The sequence below is a fragment of the Rattus rattus genome, chromosome 1 (genome assembly GCF_011064425.1).
Source record: "Rattus rattus isolate New Zealand chromosome 1, Rrattus_CSIRO_v1, whole genome shotgun sequence".
In the NCBI taxonomy this organism is placed as follows: domain Eukaryota; kingdom Metazoa; phylum Chordata; class Mammalia; order Rodentia; family Muridae; genus Rattus; species Rattus rattus.
This window is the reverse complement of record NC_046154.1, coordinates 269,117,828-269,137,780: the sequence shown is the minus strand read 5'-3', so window position 1 is coordinate 269,137,780 and position 19,953 is coordinate 269,117,828. Positions and strand designations below refer to the sequence as shown.

The following is a 19,953-nucleotide window of genomic DNA, read 5'->3' as shown; positions in this document are numbered from 1 at the left end:
AATACTGAGAGCTGAGGCTGGGGAGTATATTATCACTCTATAGTAGAGTGCTTGCCTAGCAGGTGCAAACTCCTCAATTCAACCCCAGTATAAACAAAAGGAGAAAAGGGGGAAGGATGCATGGAGGGGATACCTAGAATGATCGATGCCCCTCACTACTGAAGTAACCTATTAGTCTCTAAAGAAAAGTCTCAGGAACATAAGGAATTTTCTGATTGTTTTTCTAGGATTAAATAACAATTGTTTCTAAAATTTAAAATAAAATAAATGTTGAATGTGAGCAAAGCTTTGAAAAATTGAAAAACAGGCTGGCTTGGAGATAAGCTCCGTCAGTAAGGTCCTTGCTATGAAAATGTGAGGACATGAATTTAGATCCCTAGAATTACTACAAAAATCAGGACATGGGATGGATAGAGAGATAGATGGCCTGATGGTGAAGAGCACTGTTGTTCTACTAGAGGATCAGGATTCAATTCTGAGCACCTGCATGGTGCTCACAACCATGTGTAACTCTAGTTCTGGAGGATCCAGCACCCTCTTCTGGGCTTTGTGGGCGGGCACTAGGCATGCACATAGGTGGTGCGCGGACAAACATGCAGGCAAAAATCACTCACACAGAGTAAAAAGTGAGCAAAGCAAGCGAGCAGGATGTGGCACACAACCGTAACCCTGTTGAGGGTGGAGCTGGGGATCCAGAAAGCTCATTGGCCAGTCAGTAACCTGACTGAAAGCTCATTGGCCAGTCAGCAGCCTGAATGCCTGCGCTCCAAGTTCAATCACAGAGCCTCATGTCACTGAGGAATGCAGAGAGGATGCATGATGGCACCCAAGGACAAGCCATCTTGGACACCTGTGCACACTCACCACAGACACATGCAGACATACATACAAGTTCATGTGTGCATTTGCACATGCGTGCGTGTACACACACACACACACACACACACACACACACACACACACACACACACACACATACACACACCCTAGGAGGAAGTGGAAATACTGAATTAAACAAAGTATCACATTGGTACAGCTTCTGTTTTGTTTCGGTGCTTTGGGATGAGGTCTCTCCTGACACACACAGCCCTCCCCTGATTTGGTAGAACTATTATTCTTACAGCAGTTCACAGGTAAACGCTCCTGAGGGGAATAGGGACAGGAAAGATTCCTCACTAAGATGATAAGCACTTATCATCAATAAATTAAATTAAATAAAACTAATAATATCTCATTCAGAAAGAATAATGTGATGTCCGGATAGGAAAACAACGACAGATACATATTAAGAAAACTCTCCAGGCAGAGGAGAAGTTGAAGGAAACCGTAGTTTTAGTTTCTAAGCTTAACCCAGGCTAAACAACTGCAGTCCGGGTGAGTTGGGATGGCGCGGCTCACCTGTGCCTTCTCCCTGCGTGGAGCGGAGCTCTTCGTACTTTCTCGGAAACCCAAAGACAAAGTGCAGGGTGTGGCCAAGCTCTGCTTGGTGACAGGTGCAGCTTTAGCAGGTGCCCCAGACCAGATGTCACTTAGAGCTTTGTTCTGGACGTAACCCTGGCCAGCATGTTGGTGCCAAGTTAGCCCAGTTATCTCAGCAACTAAATTGGTTTCACTGGTACTTAGATCAACTGTCCTCAAACTTCGGCCTACCAACAGCCACCTGGAGCAGGCTTTTTAAAACTACAGTTTCAGTCTACTATTAAATCCACAGCCAGTCTTAACGTAAAGTGAGCAGCTAAGGGCCATGATCCCAACAACAAAGCACCACTTCGGACGTTGTACCCCTGCGTATCAGTGCTGTGTACATCAACCTTCAGGTTCAGCTGTTTCTAGGATAGCAGGACTGGAGAACCCGTTAAGTGACTTTGGAATAATCAACCAAAGCCAGAAGTTAGGACTTTCTAAGGGACAAATTAACCTCATTACTTTAATAAAAGCATAACATATGGGAAAAAGGAAGGAAACCGACTGTTAAGAGTTAAGACCCAGCAACTAACACATCAAAAACGTCACATTCTTCAGGCCTGGCCACAGCATGCTATGGAGTAAGTGGTGTCCTGCATGCACTGTGTTCTGTGACTACAGTTCTGTCACTGGACAACAGCCCTGAAATGAAGCAAGTATTCCTAGACACTACCAAGAGTTTTCAGTCCCAACAATGGCTTATCACGACACACTTAGTCAAAAGAGCATGCATTTTGTAAACGCATATTACCTCAATTTACAATATGTTTTTGCAAAAACTATAGCTCACTGGTACCTCTGTTTTATAGCAAAAAAAACAAAAACAAAAAACAAAACCCACAGTTGACCTTGTTTCTTGAAAAGCAGAATGGTCACATTAACAGATGATCTAAGGCTGATAAATGCAAGCACATGTGGAACATGAAATATTATCTGAGGATATTTAGTAACTGTGAATAATGCAGATTTATGATAATGATTTGTAAAATACAAAGGGTTAAGCTGTGTTTTGAAAACGATACAATTTATTTACTGAAGGCTGAGGGCGAAAACTCCCTCCTGGCTCTTTACTACAGGGCACCACAGAGCTGCCTTTCCTATACGAACGCACTGATAGACTGGTCTTACAGAGGTGCCCAGAACTCATCACCCTCTCTCCATCTTCTTTTATTCTGACCAAATGAAATTGCCAATATTTTAGATCAACTATGAATAATTACAATGTTATACTGTATAATAAATGCATATATTTATTTTTTAGCTCAACTATGGATAAATAGAAACAATGTTACATTGTTTGTATAATAAATACATATTTATTTTGATTTTAAAAGTCAGTACTTTTTATTTTTATCAAATATGCACACAGCGTGGTGTTGAGATGGCTGAAGAGGTAAAAGCATTTGCTAACATAGCCAGATCACACTTTGATCCCTAAAACCCACACCAAGGGAAGATAGGACTCTCAAAAGTTGTCCTCTGACCTTTATACATTTGCTGTAACACACACAACGAATACACACACACACACACACACACACACACACACACACACACACAGAATTTTAAATACACTTATAACTTCAAAACTAACTAGAGATAGTGTCGATCCAAACATCTTCCTTTTAAGTTCAATAAAGTCTGGCCCTTAATCCAGTATCTACTGTTAACAGATTTTCCCTAATATCAAAATTCAGAATATGAATTCCTTAGTTGTCAAAGTCACAGAACTAAACAAATCACACTTTTTTAAGCTGAACTAGTATCAAATTCAACACAAGTACTAGTCTACAAGCAAAAACTACCACAATTGTCCAAAGAAACTTTGTACTAATTTTTTAAAACTCAAATACATAACATATTTGTATTCTATATGACTATAAAGTCTTTTCTTAAAAGGCGGTCTCTAACTAGAATGAACAGGACTTGACTTTTAGGGACAGGTAGCTCAAATAAGAGCCTAACATAAAGACCCAACAAAATCAAAGTTATTATAAACCCTTTTTTAGAAAGATGAAATAAAACGTGCCTGAAACTCAACTTTTGTACATTATCTATTTATTTTGTGTTGGTGGGTGTGGATACAAATGCCACAGCACACGTGGAGGTTGGAGGACAGCCTGTCCAAGCTGGTTCTCTCCTTCCATCACGTGGGCCCAGGGCTGGGTCTAAACCTGAGGCAGGAGCATTGACACACACAGCTGTAGTTCTACCACTCAGGAAGCAGAGGGGCAGCCATGAGCTAGGGGCCAGTGTGAGCTACACAGCGAAACTCTTCCCCCATGTTTAAGTTTTATATGTAGAAACTGTGTGAGTATACAATATAGAAATAGTCCACACTTCACCTGTCCAGCTTTTTTATTCTTCCTAATCTCACCGCTTCTAGTTCAGATTTCCCAGATTGTGCTCTTGGGGATTAGTAAGTCTCCCTCAAACATGATGTTTTATACCATATAGCACGACGACGGGACTTGGAATAAGGAGAGAGGTAAGAGTGAGTTTCACAAGTGCTGGTGAGTTGCACACCCGTAATACAATCCAAGGCCCACAGTAACTAGCCAACTTTACATTTAGGACTCAAAACCATCTCATCTTCTCTAAAAGGCACAGACTACATTTCAGGAACACTGGTGTTTTATAGAGCACAGATACAAGTGTCTGCTTTGACTATGAATATCAGAGTATCAGGATGGAAGTGAAGGCAGAGAGAGGACTGGGAATCATCATCCCTCACTCTATCAGGCCACGTGTCTCCTCTTAACTCCGACAAACCCATCTTATCAGTAACCTCTAGTAATCCTGGGCACGGTACATTAACTACATAGCCTTACAAAAGAAAAACCTCTTCCACAATACTTTACCTAAATATATACGTTAGGTGTCTGAATGTTGATGAATTGAAGTGTCCTTCCTTGTTCCCTCCCCGCTTCCAATTTCATTTAGTTTGAACCTAGAGAAGAGCTTACAGGAGCCACAGGCTTTTTTCTACGACATCATAGTAGATCTCACATAAAGGTCACCATGAAAATACCTATTCCTCAGAAGCAGAGGTGCTCTTAGAAATGGTGCTTCTAATCAGAAAGAAAATATTGTAGTTCACAGTTGAGGCATAAGATTTAAATGAAAAGGGCATAGATGCATTTTGGGTGGGCTGAGGTGGGAGCTCGGTGACAAGAGTCCTTGGCATGCTGGAGGCAGGGGTTGGGGAGGGGTATTACAAAATTCTCTAGTGTGTTACGTGGGTCTGCTGTCTATCTAGGAAAGTAAATTGATTTCTAGTTTGAGCAAATGTACGTTGCTTACAAATATGGATTTTATGACCTAACCCCAAGCTTTTGATCAGGTTTAAACCTCCTTCATCCACTTTCTACTTTACTTTCAGTAAGTCTACAAACTTTTCAGAACTGTAACATTGCCATAAACTATCAAACTCAGGTTTGTTCAAAACGAAAGGCTACACCTTATAAAACTAAAGTTAAAATCCCCACATTTGTAACTTACTAAGACACAGTTGTTTTCCCTGCCCCTACTATTATTTTATTTCCCTTTCTTGACTAGGAGTAAGCTGCTGTTCTACCTCTGTTTAGCAATTTACAGACTTAGTATGTTACTTTATTTACCTACTGAATAGTACTGATTAATTCTTTCACTTCCCTTCAAGCCATTCATAAAAGGCCTCCTCACTGACCTATATATGGTAGTCACTAGCTCACAATCCCTAAATGCATTCATGTCATTTAACTGATAAAAGTTAACTGCTGGTAACATGAACCACTCAAGTAACTAAAGGGATTTACCTAACAAGAAAAAACAAAACACAATTCACAATATGACTGCAAAGTCACTACTGTGAATCCTCAAGTCCAAAGACCCCAAAAGTGAATGCATTTAAAAAAAAAGCAGCCCTTGGGCCTCAGATACAAGCAATGTGGGAGCTTTCTTCAGTCAGTTTCAATGTCCATACATTGTCATCTCCTTTCCAAAATGTCCAAGTTCTATAAAGAACACACCAAGTTGACCTATACTGTAACTATGGCTGTGCTTCTGCTATCTGTAGAGGAAGAAAATATTGTCCCATTAAACACTTCAAAAACCTTATATCAAAACTTAATTTCATTTACTTTTGTTTTTAGGAGAAAGGTTTTTTGCTGTGTAGCCCCAGCTGTCCTGGAACTCACTCTGTAGACCAGGCTGGCCTTGAGCTTATGAGGTTTACCTGCCTCTCCTTCCCACTTCTGGGATTAAAGGCTCGCATCACAATGCCCAGATAAACCTTCAAGCTCTTAACCCAAGTAATAACAAACTGTCTAATTCTTAGTACCAAAAGAAGGACAATAAATAATAAAATTCACCAAGTAAATAACTCACACACTGGTTTTAGATATACTTGGGCATAGAATTAACAATGTGCAACTTGCAATTACAGTTTATTAAAATCACTTGTGAATACCATGCTGAAACCATAATATAGTAAATTTGACCAGGCACATTCAACAAATGCAACTTTTTGGTACTTAAGTTTGTCCATGAAGAAAATGTGGGAAGTTGCACCTTGTCTTTCCTGTCTTACACAGATAGCCTGACAGAGCCACTGCAGGACACACTGAGGGGAGGATGACAGAACGATGCTAAGTGAAAAGACAAGTATTTATGAGCTAATTAAAATGTAACTTTTTATTTTACTTATTTACTTATGCACTTATTGTAGAGAGGGTTTCTCTTTGTAACAGCCCTGGTTGTCCCAGAATCGCTCTGTAGACCAGGCTGACCTCCAACTCAGAGAGATCCACCTGCCTCTGCCTCTCAAGTGCTGGGATTAAAGGCTGGTGCCCTCACCACCCAGCTTAAAATATAATTTTTAAAATATAATAAATGATTTACTTTTGGGAACTGACAGCAGGCACTTCCATTTTTAAAACTAAATACCAGAGGGCTGCAGAAATGGCTTGGCAGTTAAGAGCCCTGGCTACTCTTCCAAGACCCAGGTTCAGTTCCTAGCACCCATAAGGCAATTGCAACTGTCTGCAACTCCAACTCCAAGGGATTCGAACCCTCCCACAGACATAGATGCAGAAAACATCAATGCACATTAAATAAAAAAAATCATTTAAAAATAAAAAATGAAACACCAGTGTTAAATAATCAATTGGATATTCAATTTTGGGCTGAGAATTTTTGTTGTAGATAATCTACAGTTGAATGAATGTGTATTTGATATATTTAACCTAACTTGGCAGGCTACAATGTCTATACTCAATGACTATATTTATACCAAAAAGAAGACAGAAGAACTGTTGGAACATGTACGCGGCGCACACAGTCTACTCTTCTTTGTCTGTAACGGTATACAGCTACATCAAACCGTCCTAGTCTAATAGCTGCTCATTCAGCTAACTGTATGACGACAGGAGAATGTAGGCCAGTGTCAAACTATCACAGGGAGCTAGGAAAACAATGACAGTCTCCCAGTTTGTCCAATGAAAAAGCAGCTTACATTAAATATGTTCATGTATGCATGGTCAACATGTGACTGAGAAATGATATTGCAAGGCCAAGGCATAGAGGCACAAGCTTAGAATCTCAAAACCGAAATGCTGAGGCGGGAGGAGTCCCCTTGAGCCACACAGACAGAAATACTAACTAAAGAAGAAACAACCAAAAAACAACAAGAAACAAGAACCCACTCGATCAAAAGATACCAAAAAACAATTCACTAAGTACTTTATCAGAAACCATAGTATTAAATCTGATGTAGTAAAGTTAACTCACTAAGTCACTCATTCCCATGACCGCCTGGGAAGGAAGGCACTAGTTATTAGGACTAACTAGTAAAGAGTTAACTCACCAAGTCACTCATTCCCATGATTGCCTGGGAAGGAAGGCATTAGTTATTAGGACTAACTAGTAAAGAGTTAACTCACCAAGTCACTCACTCCCATGATTGCCTGGGAAGGAAGGCACTAGTTATTAGGACTAACTAGTAAAGAGTTAACTCACCAAGTCACTCATTCCCATGACTGCCTGGGAAGGAAGGCACTAGTTATTAGGACTAACTAGTAAAGAGTTAACTCACCAAGTCACTCATTCCCATGACTGCCTGAGAAGGAAGGCACTAGTTATTATGGCTAACTAGTAAAGAGTTAACTCACCAAGTCACTCATTCCCATGATTGCCTGGGAAGGAAGGCACTAGTTATTAGGACTAACTAGTAAAGAGTTAACTCACCAAGTCACTCACTCCCATGATTGCCTGGGAAGGAAGGCACTAGTTATTAGGACTAACTAGTAAAGAGTTAACTTACCAAGTCACTTACTCCCATGATTGCCTGGGAAGGAAGGCATTAGGCATTAGGCTTAACTAGTAAATTTACTGTTAAAAAAAGTCTTGCATGTGGTTTGCCGGTTAGATTGTTTTAGAGGAAAGTACATGCATAACCCCAACATAACATATATCCTCTAACTACAATATGCCACCACCAGGGAAAAGTCTATCAAGGTTGGTAATACCCAATATTTGACCCATCCTATTTCTCTGCAAGCCATGCAAATCTCCCCATGGTTTTATTTTCCCAAACAAATGCTTCCACTCTTTCCCAGTAGCCTAGCTACAGCCTACAAAAGCAAACCAGGAGAGTGACATATGGGAAAGCAAGTTTACCTAAGGACACAGTTCAAGACAGCCCTAGGAAGAACATAAGGCCCAAGTCGACCCAAGAACAATGTAAACACTTAAGACAATCTCGAAAGCATCCAGCTAGAGCGTAGCCATAAGTACAATTAATGTATGACACGATCCCAAGACGAAAATGACAACAGGAAACAAAATACTTATAATTACACTTTGTAAAAGAAAAGAAGTCCAGGTATTTCATTAATTATGTGAAGATTGTTAAGATGAATGCAAATTTTACAAAAAAAAAAAACCTCATCAGCCATATATACCATTTAGCACTGAACACAGAATTTTAATCTATACATTTAATGAACACTAAGCATAACTTTAAAATATACAATTAAATCATACAAAATACTACAAATGCTTTTGAATTCATTAGCACAAAGTCCTAACACATATTAGCACAACCCTCTCAAATCCTCTCAGTATAAAAAACAGAAATAATCAAATGGTATTAAATTTTTATTTCTAACTCTATTACTAAGTCAACAGCTTGGGAATTTTTTTTATTCTTTTATTTAAAAAGGTATTCTGACACATATGCTATCACACACACACACACACTCTCACCCTGGGTATATTCTAGAGTTCCTATGGAACTCACTAACTGCCAAGTTCTGTGAACTCTTCAGCAAGAAGTCTGAAGTCAATCTAAGGCAGCCAATAGGAAGTCCACCTGTGCAATTACCCTGTTTCCTATTTCAGAATCCTGAGCGCTATACAGAGTGACTAGTGCATTTAAAGCAATATGAAACTAAAATTATACAGAAGCTACATTACAAATATAAAACAGGCTATCTTGTAATGTCACCATTACCAACATTTATTAGAAATATTGAGATCATTATTTTCATTTTAAATAACTAAGGTTACTGTGGTAATCAAAGAAAAATAAAAGTTTCCTTGAAAATAAAGTACAGCATGAAAGTATAGGAGAAAATCTAAGAAGAAACCACTAAGTCACAAAATACATTATCTAACTGGATCGTATAAACAAGAAATTGACTTTCTGGAGTAAGCAGTCAAAATAGGAAATGAAAGAAAATTCCAACCATAATACCTGGTCTCAAACCATCCCCGTATTCCTAAAGATACTGGATAATTTTAAGTCGCTCAAAAATTCAATTAATAACAAAAGAGTTCAAAAAGTTAATTCTGATCAGCCAAGGTATCTACATTGAATTATTTATGTAAAATTATCCCATTAAACGCAGAGTAACAGTTCCATGCAGTAAGTTTTCTTTAAACAAACAAATAAACAAACAAACAAAAAAATAAAATAGAAAAAAAAAAATCCACGAAATTGTAGGCGGTTAAGGGGTTTCCAAATAAAGAAGGGGGGAAAAATCTTCTCACAGGTTACAAAGTTTCCTTAAGTATCCCAAGTCTTTCACTAAGCACCTTCTTTTCTGGCCCTCAGTGGCTACCCAGCAGTCAATAACAATGTCACAAAAGAATGTTTACAAGATAGGATATGGATTGTCACCTGTAATGGCTTTGTATGAAAAATATAAACGACTATATTTTTAACCTGAGGAAAACTTCAGACTCCTACCATCTCAGTTTATTGACAGCAAATGCTTCTCAGAGTGAAATTAACAATTAACAAGGGATTGGAAACTGTCTAGAGCGTAGATTTTGTTGTTTAATTGCCCCGAAGTCCCTCGTTTGCAAATACTGGGGAAAGTCGCCACTACTCACCGCAAGTAATACTGTTTTAAAGCAAAGGCAGCGTTAGAACAACTTCTGGGAAAGTTGAACTCTTCAACAATTTCTCCCCACTGATTCTTCTCAGAAACCTGTTAAAAACACAGGCACACTTGTCTGAAAGTGCCCAATCCAAGAAAAACCTACCCTAACTTGGAAGCTAAATGACCCTTCTGCAGAGATCTGTGGGTACCTAAGGATCAGTGGGTGTCTGGGGTCGATCCACAAGAGTTACCAAGCCAGGGCTGCTTGAATCACTGTGTTTTCACCAGAAAACCCTGTATTTAGCAGCACTTGTTTTGTTTTTGGGGGGGTTGGTGGGTTTGTTTTGTTTTTGAAGCCCGGACAATAACCAATCGCAAGTCCCTCTGTCGCCCCCTTTTAAATCTCAACGCGGTCCGTTTACACTAAAGAAAAAAAAAAGTTCAAAAGGATCAATACTCCTCCGGACAGCGACGTCCGCGGGCTCTGGGGGGGCCGGGGCCGGGGCCGACTCCGATCCCTCTCCCAGATCTATCCATCTCCATAGGCCCTTCTTTGAGGCCTACAGCTTCTGCCTAGCCTTGAAGCCTAAGATGGCTATTTGCAGACAGGTCCTGCTTTCTTTTGTTAGCTGTAGAAAGCCAGGGCGAGCGGGCCGAGGCTGTGCCCCCGGCCGCCGGGATCATTTCGCAGCCGATTATCGATGTTAAACCTGCCCGCGCTAATTTTGAGTTGCACGAAAACTGCTCAGAGTCTGTGTGTCTCTGTGTCTCCGCCTGTGCTAGAGCGGCAGCGGCGGCGGCGGCGGCGGCGCTGACTCGCGGGCGGGCGCGGGGCGGGCGGGCGCGGGGCTCGGCGGGCGGGCGAGCACTCCGCTCGCCCGCGCTCCCCGCCGCGCCGCTCAGACCCCGCGGGGCCGGCCGGACACCGGGCAGGGCGCTCCCCGCCGCCGGGCCGCACCGCCCGCCCAGCCCCTGCGCCCGCCGCGCGCACGCGAGCCACCAGGCCGAAAACAGCCCCGCCGCCGGCCGCCTCCGTGCCACCGGCTGCGAGCGCCGAGAACGCCGTGTACCCCGCCGACCGCCCCCCCGGCCCCGGGCGCCGGCTCCCGGGCCGGAGCAGACTTTTCCGAGCAGGCCAGCGAGAGGGAAATACAAATTAAAACTTCCACTCACCTTCGCGAATCCGCCTAAAGTAGTGACTCTGGTGTAGAGCCCGTGAAGATCCAGCTCCTTCCCACCCACCGCAGGGATCTTCTTAAACGGCGACCTGCGGGCGACAGAAAGCCCCGCACTTGTCACCGGGACCCCGCGCCCGCCGCGGGCCCCGTTCGCCCCGGCTCGCCCCGGTGCTGCCCCCCCGGTCCTGCTCTCACCCTCTGCTGTGGTGGAACTGCCGCAGCTCGTCCAGGAAAGCCAGTCCCTTCCTCCGCTCGTCCGGAGGCGCCTTCCCCGTCGAGTTTGCCATTATTTTGCCAAAGGAGGTCTCCCGAAAACCCAGATCGCGGTTCAAACGCGGCCCCCGCTCCCCGCGCTCCCTACCAGCGCCCGGAGCCCATTCCTCGGCCGGCGGTGGCGGGGCTCAGTCATGGGCCGGCGGTGGCGGCGGCGGCGGCGGCGGCGGCGGCGGCGCAGGGAGGGAGGAGGGAGGGGGAGGAGGCGAGGAGGAGGGGAAGGAGGGAGCGGGAGGCCAGGGGGAGCGCAGGGCCGGAGGGAGGGGAATTTCTAAAAAAGTTTAAAGAAACGGGAGCGAAACTAGAGGGGCAGGCGACGGGCGGCCGGGCGCGGAGCCGCGGGCGAACGCGGCCCCCACCTGCCTCGCCGCCTCCCGCGGCCCGGCTCTGGCCGCCTCTCAGCGCCGCCGGCCCTGGCGGCTCGGCCTGGGGACGCGATTCAACATGGTGCTGCGGCCGGGGCGCACGAGGCGGCCGGGGCCGGGCGAGCGGAGGCGAGGGCCCGGGCGGCTGCAGGCCTGGGAGTTTCGGCGGCGGCGGCGGCGGCGGCGGCGGCGCGGCGGGGCCGGGGCAGGCGGGGCCGCGTGGGGAGGGGGAGGTCTGTGTGGTTTGCCAGGAGAGCGGGGTGACAGCGTGGATCCGGGCCGCGGCTCCGCGGGGCCCTCGCACATTCACGCGCGCGGCGGCGGCGGCGGCGGCCCGGGGAGTCCCCGGGCACAGGCTCCGGCGGCAGCCGAGCCGCTGCGCGCCGCCCGCCCGCCGGCCTGCCTGCCCGCCAGCCTTGCTTCAGCCGCCGCCACGGCCGGGCCGCCAGCGCCGCACAGCGCCCCCGAGGGCCGGCCGCGGCACTGCGCCTGGCTCCACACGGTCGCGGCGGCTCCTCGCGGGGAACAATAGATCGGCTCGCCCGGCTTAGGGTTCATCTGCAATGTGCAGCACATTTCACACGCACACAAAGCGGGCGGAAAGGGGGGCGGCGCGGGGAAACGGCCACTACCGGTTGTTCCGGGGTTAGGGGTGGAGGCGATGTTCGCGTCCCCCGGCGGACGCCCGCCGGGCCTCCCGCCACCCGGAGGCTCGCACGGCGGCGCAGCCCGGGCGGCCGCGGAGAAGTCCGCTCGCCCCCTCTGGAGACGTTTCTAGCAGGAGGCGTCGGCCTCTGGGCTTCATGCTTGAAGGAAGCCGGATGAGCACATGGTCCATGATGGGGCCGTAAACTCACTTTGACAAACTGTGGGATCAAATAGGCTGGGAACCGCCTGCCCTACTTTAGTGGAGATAGAGTAAGGCTTTTAAGTCGTCCTCCCTTTTTTGGTCGGTTTGGTGCACCGAACAGGAGGTATGCAAACGGTCATCGCGCCTGTTGGGGAAATAACCTCCCAACTTTGAGAATAACATTGCTTATGGAGGGTTTTTTTTGCACTCGTATCTGAAAAAGAGGGCAAAATGTTTCCACCCCTTCAGTTTTCTGTGCTGATTCTTTTTTTTTTTTATGTGTAAATAGGGAAATCAAAATTTTTATTCTAGAATAAAAGCACCACCTAAATTTGTATCGACCGGGTGTTGGAACCCTCCCCGGTTTACAAAGGTTGAGCATCATGCTTCCCCTTTGGTGTATTAGGATTCCCATTTTAGAGACAGCCACTGGTGGCAAAGTCACTAGCCCAAGGTCACAGGATAGTAAGAGTCAGGATGGGTTATTTCAGGTAGTCTTTTCCGATGGGAGCACCTATCGGGTGACGGGGAGGGGAGGGGAAAAAAAGAATTATGTAATACAGCGGAGCGTGCTTCCGGTGCTCACTCTAGGAAACGGATTTATTTCCCAAGTAAAGTTTATGTCTTCCACGGGGTCGGGATAAGGTGTGGCTAGGAAATTCCTGACACCCGAGGACCAGTGAGTGCCTCGCAAGCCTGTGAGGGGCGGAGACCCTGGCCTTGGAGGAGGAGAAGCCGGCCGGCCGGGCCTGAGGCGAGGCGCGCGGGCGAGCGGGGAGGGCCGGGCTGGGCCAGCCGCCCCTTCCCCCGCCGCCTCAAGGGCAGTGGCGAGCGCGGCGGGCGGGCCGGCCTGGGCTGTGCGGGTTCCCTGCGCGGCGCACTTGCGCACGGCCCCTTGCGTAACCGTCAGCGCCGGGGATTCCCTAGAGGGGGGTCACTCTCTTCAACCATTACACACAGCCGAGCTCCGCCGCGCCTCACAAAATGGCGGCGCCCATGGATCCGGCGGCGGCCGCTCCCCGTCCCCATTTTGTGCGAGGCGAGGGATCTGTCAACATGGAATACCTCCGCCGAGGATGCATCTGAATGGGAAGCCCGCGTCAGGGAACGGAGCCCGCGGGGACCGTGTTGCACGACGTCGGCGACTGCCCGGCGCTCCGTCCTCTTCCGTCTTCTCCGAGCGAAGCCTCCGAGGCCGCGCGCGCGCTGCGAGAAAGGCAGCGGAAGGCAGAGGCGGGCCGCGGCCGGCTGCTCCGGGGACTCGCGGCGGAGTGACGGCGGGCCGGGATCCGGAGGGACGAGGACCGGGCGGGCCGCTGTCGTCAAGCGTGAGCCGGCCTGTCTCCCTCGTGCGCGCTCGCCGAGGGGCCGCGGAAGCTTCGGCTCGGGGAACGCGGAATCGCGGTGCCTGCAGCGGCGGCCCAGGCGACCGGCCAGACGCGCTCGGCAGACGAGTGCACCGTAGGGACGGAGACGGCACGATCCTTGACCTTTTAAGTCGTCGGAGCCCTACCTGGGACTGTATGTTGTTGATGTCTTTAGGTGGACATCGGAACGTCCTTCTACCCAACTCTTGCACTGGGCAGGCCTGCTGGGCTTTTAATTTTCAGGTCCAGGAGCAGAATGGAGGGATGACATGTTGGCACTTTACAAGGGGCAGGTTGACACTTCGAAGGCAGCGAATGCTATGAGTATGTACGTATCCGCACACGTACTTACCAGCAGATTTTGGTTTTCAGAGCAAGTACCAAAGGCTTGGAGGAAATCTAACCTTTTTCAGGAATTTTAGGATCGCTTTCTGTAGAAGAGGGTACAATCCTCAAAATGGAGTTCTAAGTAGGCTGATGGATATAGAACTTAAATTCTTAACACTTTGGCTATACTCTGTTTAAAGTGAAAACAAACCTAAACGTTGATGTTATCTGATCACTAAGCAGTTCAATTTTCCTGAGATTAGGGGGAAAATATGAGACAGAAATTAGCCGTCAATGGTTATTTGCTTGAAAAGGAAAGACTTAAGGGAAGGGGAGATTTATCTGGGTTTCTGTGTTATCTTCCAGTTGCATTAGCCATTGTGCTAGCATGGTTCTGTGGCTCGTTGAGATGTTATGGTGGCACCCGGGTATTTCCATCTGAGCACAGAACACCCTTCTACACACTGCTCCTCACAGAAATTCCACACCCCATCTTCTGCCCCTCCCCGTTGCTGCTGCTGTCCCATGGAACACCAACATAGTTCCTGGTCCGCTCTGTTCCTACTGATGTCTTTCTTGTTTAATAAGTTTAGTTACTACTGATCAGTCTTCATCTCTTTCGAGGATACTGTATCTTAGCACTCACCCAAACAGCCAGAGAATATTTTTATGCTTTTGTGCTGAAGTAACCCGGGTGGATAGTATCACATTTCTTATTACCATAATACATTTCCAATAGTGGGCAGCATAGAGCAGGTGGAGCCCACACAGACATGTTAAGAGCTGTGCTGACAGTTTTACAATAGCTATTCTCTAACTAATTTGATGTAAAGTACAATATAGCTCAGAGCTTTCAAGGATTAATGAAAATCATTCCCTTAAACATTACAGCAAGAGTGAACACTGTCCAAACCTTAGTATAGCTTACTGTTCTGATGGGAAATGTGACAAAGACTTTATGCTAGGAGAAATGTAAAGCGTCATGTTTAATAGTGACTGAAAGTCTCAGGCAGAGAGTCCTGCTATGTGGATCTTTGTCCCATGCCATCCGTCTGCTTCGTCAAGAATTATAAAATTCCTTTCCAGTGACACATCAAGAAGCCATACCCAATTTCAGATTAAGCATGCCAGGCTTGTGATTTCAAGGGGCAAATTAACTTAAGTGAGGAATTGGGCATGTCAACTCAATTTTTGATTTTTGGTTTCTGTAAGGTCTACAGAAATGATTCGGTTGGTTGAACAGGGCTTTTACAGTTAAGTCGGTATTTCGTTGAAGATGACATTGAGAGAGAACTATTGGTGAGCCGTGAGAATGCTTTGCTGCTTTTGTTGGGATCTGCTGCAGTTGCACCTGTGTGCCAGCTCGTCTCTGAAAATGCGATCTCAGCTTCAGATCAGAGGGCCCTTTACCTCCCGATGCTGAGGCCTGGCAGGTTAGTGAGTGTCTTTAAAGGCGAGGAGAGCATTTATTCTACAGAGCAGGACAGTCCTGATGTAGACAGAGGCTCCTGACTCTTCGGTTGACAGCTTTCCAGATGATTTGACAACAGCAGGATCTGCTAAGCTTCGGGAGACTTAGGCTCTTTTTCACAAAATATTAGAAGTTAGTCTCCAGTGTGATTTTATTTAAAAATAAACAATCATTTTCAATTTGAAAAAATGTAATGATTTAATTAGAATATTAAATCTTATGCAGTTATAATAATACACCCTGGAAATAGCATCTCATGGACTTTGGCAGAGGGCATTGGCCTTAGATGTTTAAATCATTTTTCTAATCCTGCAAATTTTTTAAATAGTTTAATGTGATATATTAATGCATTCTTAATGATTTATGTTCGGGTCACTGAAATTATATAGTTTAATAACATCTCCATTTGGGGGCATGTACACTAAACCAAGCGGGTATTGTCAGCGTGGATTACAAACCCACCCAGCAAATAGCTATTGGGTACCCGACTCGGTCAAGAGGTGGAGAGGGAAAACCTGACCCCCCAGAAGCCAGTGTTCCGGCACTGGGTGCTTCATAACTGGCAGCTTTGGAGGCCATAATGAAATATTTAGACAATAGGGTCCTTAATTTCCAATACTTGGCCAGAATCTTTTAACATAGAGGTACATTGGAAATTCAGCTTCAGGCAGTGTGGTAGCTCTCAGCTGAAATCTCAGCCTCGGTTACGGAGACAGGATCGAGTTCCGTGACAGGCAGAGCTACATGGTGAGACCCTGTCACAGACAAGGTGAATCAGAGCTATTTTTAGGGGCAATTAGATATAGTTCTGTATAAAGTAGCATCGTGGCATCAGATCAGCAGCGGGCTCACGGTCTGGGTTGGTGTTTACTCAAAATGAATGTTCATAACGAACACTTAAATCATCTTTGAAAGCACAGGTCCGTAAGAGCGTGATAATCAGTGCCGTAGGCTTCAGAAAGCGCTGTAGGTTTTCTTTACTATGTGAGTTAGAGTGATGGCACCTTATAATCGAATCATTTTAACTCCTCTGCTTCTCGGAGGCCTCGATTACCTTACCTGTTCATCTGTAGCACCAAAATGGAAACTTTGTCTACTGTAATCAAAAATTCAGATTTCATAGTATTGTAAGATAGTCAAACTCCCTTTTATTATCAATATTGATCACAATTGCAGGCAGTGTTGTATTTTATAAAAAGAGAAGCCAGGGATATGTTTGGTGGGGGTGCATTATGGTGTGGGGGAAAGGGCGTGCCTCTGCGGGGCCCACGCTGAGGCATCCCTTCCCTGTGAGGTACCAGCCACAGGACTGTATGGTATAGAATGGACATTATTCAGGGCTTGGGGAAGGGAGTTGAGAGAGAGAGAGAGAGAGAGAGAGAGAGAGAGAGAGAGAGAGAGAGAAGAGGCCGGCCATGAGCACGTGGGGAGAGAAGAGGGAGGGGAACGGGAAGAGAGGAGGACGAGCATAAAACTGCAGGGAGAGGGAGAACAAGCAGCCCCTTTTATAGTGAGTCCAGCACACCTGGCTGTTGCCAGGTAACTGTGGGGCGGAGCCTAGACTAAATGCCTGCAGGTTGGTAGCATCAGGAGTTACTGATGGGTTAGTTCTGTTTCTAGCATCTATTCCTTTGGATCCCATTTAAAGGTATTTCCTACTCAGTCGTTGGGGTTCATAAGAAGTTGAGTGATGACCCCCTTTTTCTGGAAATAAGTTTCCCCTTCTTTGGAGTATTTGAGACATCACTCTCTTCCCGTGGAAGCGACTCTGCCTGTAACACTGCCATTTGCTAACCCTAGTTGTTCTCCTGCTGTTAAGCAGAGGCCACCAGAACTGTAGCGCCATGACCGCAGCCATTGGCTGGATTTACTGCATGCGGGCTTCTTCCGTCCCCAACTCTGTGGCCCGTGTGGATTTCTAAAGACTTGAAAGAGCAGCATCTCCCAGCTAAGAGATTTGATGTGGGGTCCGTGTCTAAGTTGTAGGTGCCCTCCAGCCTTGTGAAACGGTGTGGTCATTTAGAGGGCGCTATCGTACGCACAAGGTTCAAGCTAAAGACAAGGACATAAGAATTTAGGAGATCACTCAAGGTTCTTTCGTGGAAATGCAGTTGGAAGCCTGAGCTAAGGAAAACCACTTCGTTTACGGCGTTGAAATAGTTGGAGCTAGCAGATCTGTGGCAGTCGTGAGACACACAACCTAGCTGTTATTTTGGTTGTTACCCTCTGGAAAATAGGTGTATAAAGGACTGCATTAATGAGAAGTTCATTTCACACTCCGTTCTTTGACTAACTGGGCATGCCTAGATACATGTGAATGTAATAATGCGGGTATCGTCTTATCAAACTGTCCCGTGCTTCTACTGTCGCGCCGCTGCGGTTTGCTGCAGGGTCCCAGAACCGTAGTGGAGCATGAACCCAGATTTGCTTTTGTAGAGTTTACTCGCAAAATATTTCATCTTTCATCAAGTTTTTGTGCCTTGCCTGTGGCCCAGTGTATAGTTGAAGCCTTTTTAAGTGTGGTCTCATACTATGTAGTTCAGGCTGGCCTTGAACTCTGTAATCTCATCTCACCTGCTCACTTGTGGATTCAGGGGCCTGTCAGCTCAGCTGGCCTTAATGCAATGCGGCTGAAGCGGGAACTTGAGGAAAGTCAGCTGGATGGGGTTTCCAGGGCACAGGGGGGAAGGAAAGTTTAGCTGAAGTGGACACAGGTGAAAGGCTAAGGCAGATTTGTGAGGGAACATTTGCTGAAGCAGACACAGGAGAGCGGATGTTCTACTAAAGCAAGCCAGGGAAAGGACACGTGATGAAGGATTCTTTGCTAACAACATGCCAGTATTGGTCTGCCTTACACTGCATTTGTCCGGACTCCATAGAGAGCAACACACCAAAAAAAAAAAAACCAACAACAAAAACCAAAAAAAACCCCTCGGGTGATGTGCTGCAATTTCTTGCTGCTTCCTCGGACTCTGGCTGATTGGCAGAGCCATGTTAGCTGAGACAGCTGCATGTGCTGAGGCAAGGCCTAGGAGGACACGTGATGTTTGGAGAGCGTAAATAGGACTCAACAGTGACACAGACAGCCTGACTCGCTGGTACAGCTAGCTGTACAGTGCTTGTGGGTCTCGAGACCACTGATCTCCGCTTCCCTGAGAGAGGCACAGCCGAGAACTTCTGGTGTTTGTCCCGGACCCTCCTGCTGACTCGAGCCGAGGCTGAGGCCGAGGCCTGGCTGTCTCTGCTAGGTCATGCCATCACTGCTGAGTCCCAGTTGCTATCCTGACTCTACTGAACTGGACTCCTGGTGTCCTGGAAGTGTTTGCAAGTGGATGAACTCCTGATGCTGACCTGTGAACTGACCTGGCGAGTTTTAGACAACACGGATGGGAGTTGCTCCAAAGAAGCTTTCTAAACAGGTCCACTGTATCCTTTATTTTCCACTACTTCTGGGGTGGGTGGTGGGTAACAAGGGAGGTTAAAGCATTTAAGAACCATCATTAAAAGTAGGAGTTGAAAAGGTTAAAGTTACATGTAGCTATAACAATAGTGGTTTGTAAAGGTGTCTTTTAGGGATGGGAGGGGGGTGGTAATACACATTCACAAGGCTTTGTAATGTATGACTTTGGTGTTTTTGTTTACTGTGGCACCAGGGCTTGAATCAGCTTCCTATCTGGTAGCCATGCACTCTGCCATTAATCTATACCCCTAGTAGTTCTTGTTTCTGTTTTTGTTGGTTTGTTTTTGAGACTATTCATTTATGAGTTGATGCCTAGGCCTAAGCTAGTCTTGATCCTCAACTAGTCCATAACTCGATTAGCCCGTTGATACTCTTCTGTGTCTGCCATGTGGCTGGTCACCTCTCCTGAGTTTCATACTGAGTGCAGGTAGTACATCTTCCTGCACCTCACTCTTTGTCGGCGTTCCTGTATTTCTGCCAGATGTCCCACCTTTGCTATAGGCCACTCAGCTCTTTATTGACAAGTGACACTTTTACACAGTGCACAAGAGATTGTCTTCCCCTACAGTGCAAGGCTTACAGGTGTGCACCACCAGGCCATTAAACATGTTCAAGTGTGTAAATTTGATGTGCCCTTTGGTCGTATTTAGATCCTTCATGAATAATTCTTGATGCCTAAGTCAACAGCTCCATGCATTTATGGGTCAACAAATTTCTGTTAAGTCTGTGGGCCTTCAGTCACGGCAGCTCCAGCAGCCTTGGGCAGCTGGCAGGAGGTAGCCTCTGCTTGCACAGCGCCCACCTGTGTACTGGGTCTAGTGGTGCACGTTTG

General features: G+C 46.3%; 2 protein-coding genes across 3 annotated transcripts in view; one reads left to right on the top strand and one right to left on the bottom strand.

The window, feature by feature from the left end:
* Positions 1-11,805, bottom strand: part of Arid2 (AT-rich interaction domain 2) — a 120,040-nt gene extending 108,235 nt beyond the window's left edge. The window contains exons 1-3 of the mRNA XM_032885512.1: positions 11,204-11,805; positions 11,004-11,097; positions 9,841-9,938 (exon numbers count right to left, since the gene is read on the bottom strand). Of these exons, the coding sequence (XP_032741403.1) occupies positions 9,841-9,938; positions 11,004-11,097; positions 11,204-11,295 (284 nt within the window). The 5' untranslated portion in view covers positions 11,296-11,805. The remainder of the gene's footprint in view (positions 1-9,840; positions 9,939-11,003; positions 11,098-11,203) is intronic.
* A 988-nt stretch (positions 11,806-12,793) lies between these two features.
* The window catches only part of LOC116884402, a 32,860-nt gene continuing 25,700 nt past the window's right edge, over positions 12,794-19,953 (top strand). Inside the window, exons 1-2 of one of the 2 annotated variants that reach the window (XM_032885510.1) lie at positions 12,794-14,191; positions 18,910-18,935. In XM_032885510.1, the coding sequence (XP_032741401.1) occupies positions 13,573-14,187 (615 nt within the window). In that variant the 5' untranslated portion in view covers positions 12,794-13,572 and the 3' untranslated portion in view covers positions 14,188-14,191; positions 18,910-18,935. Of the gene's footprint in view, positions 14,192-18,909; positions 18,936-19,953 lie in introns of those variants that run through there. The other variant, XM_032885507.1, reaches the window with a different exon arrangement.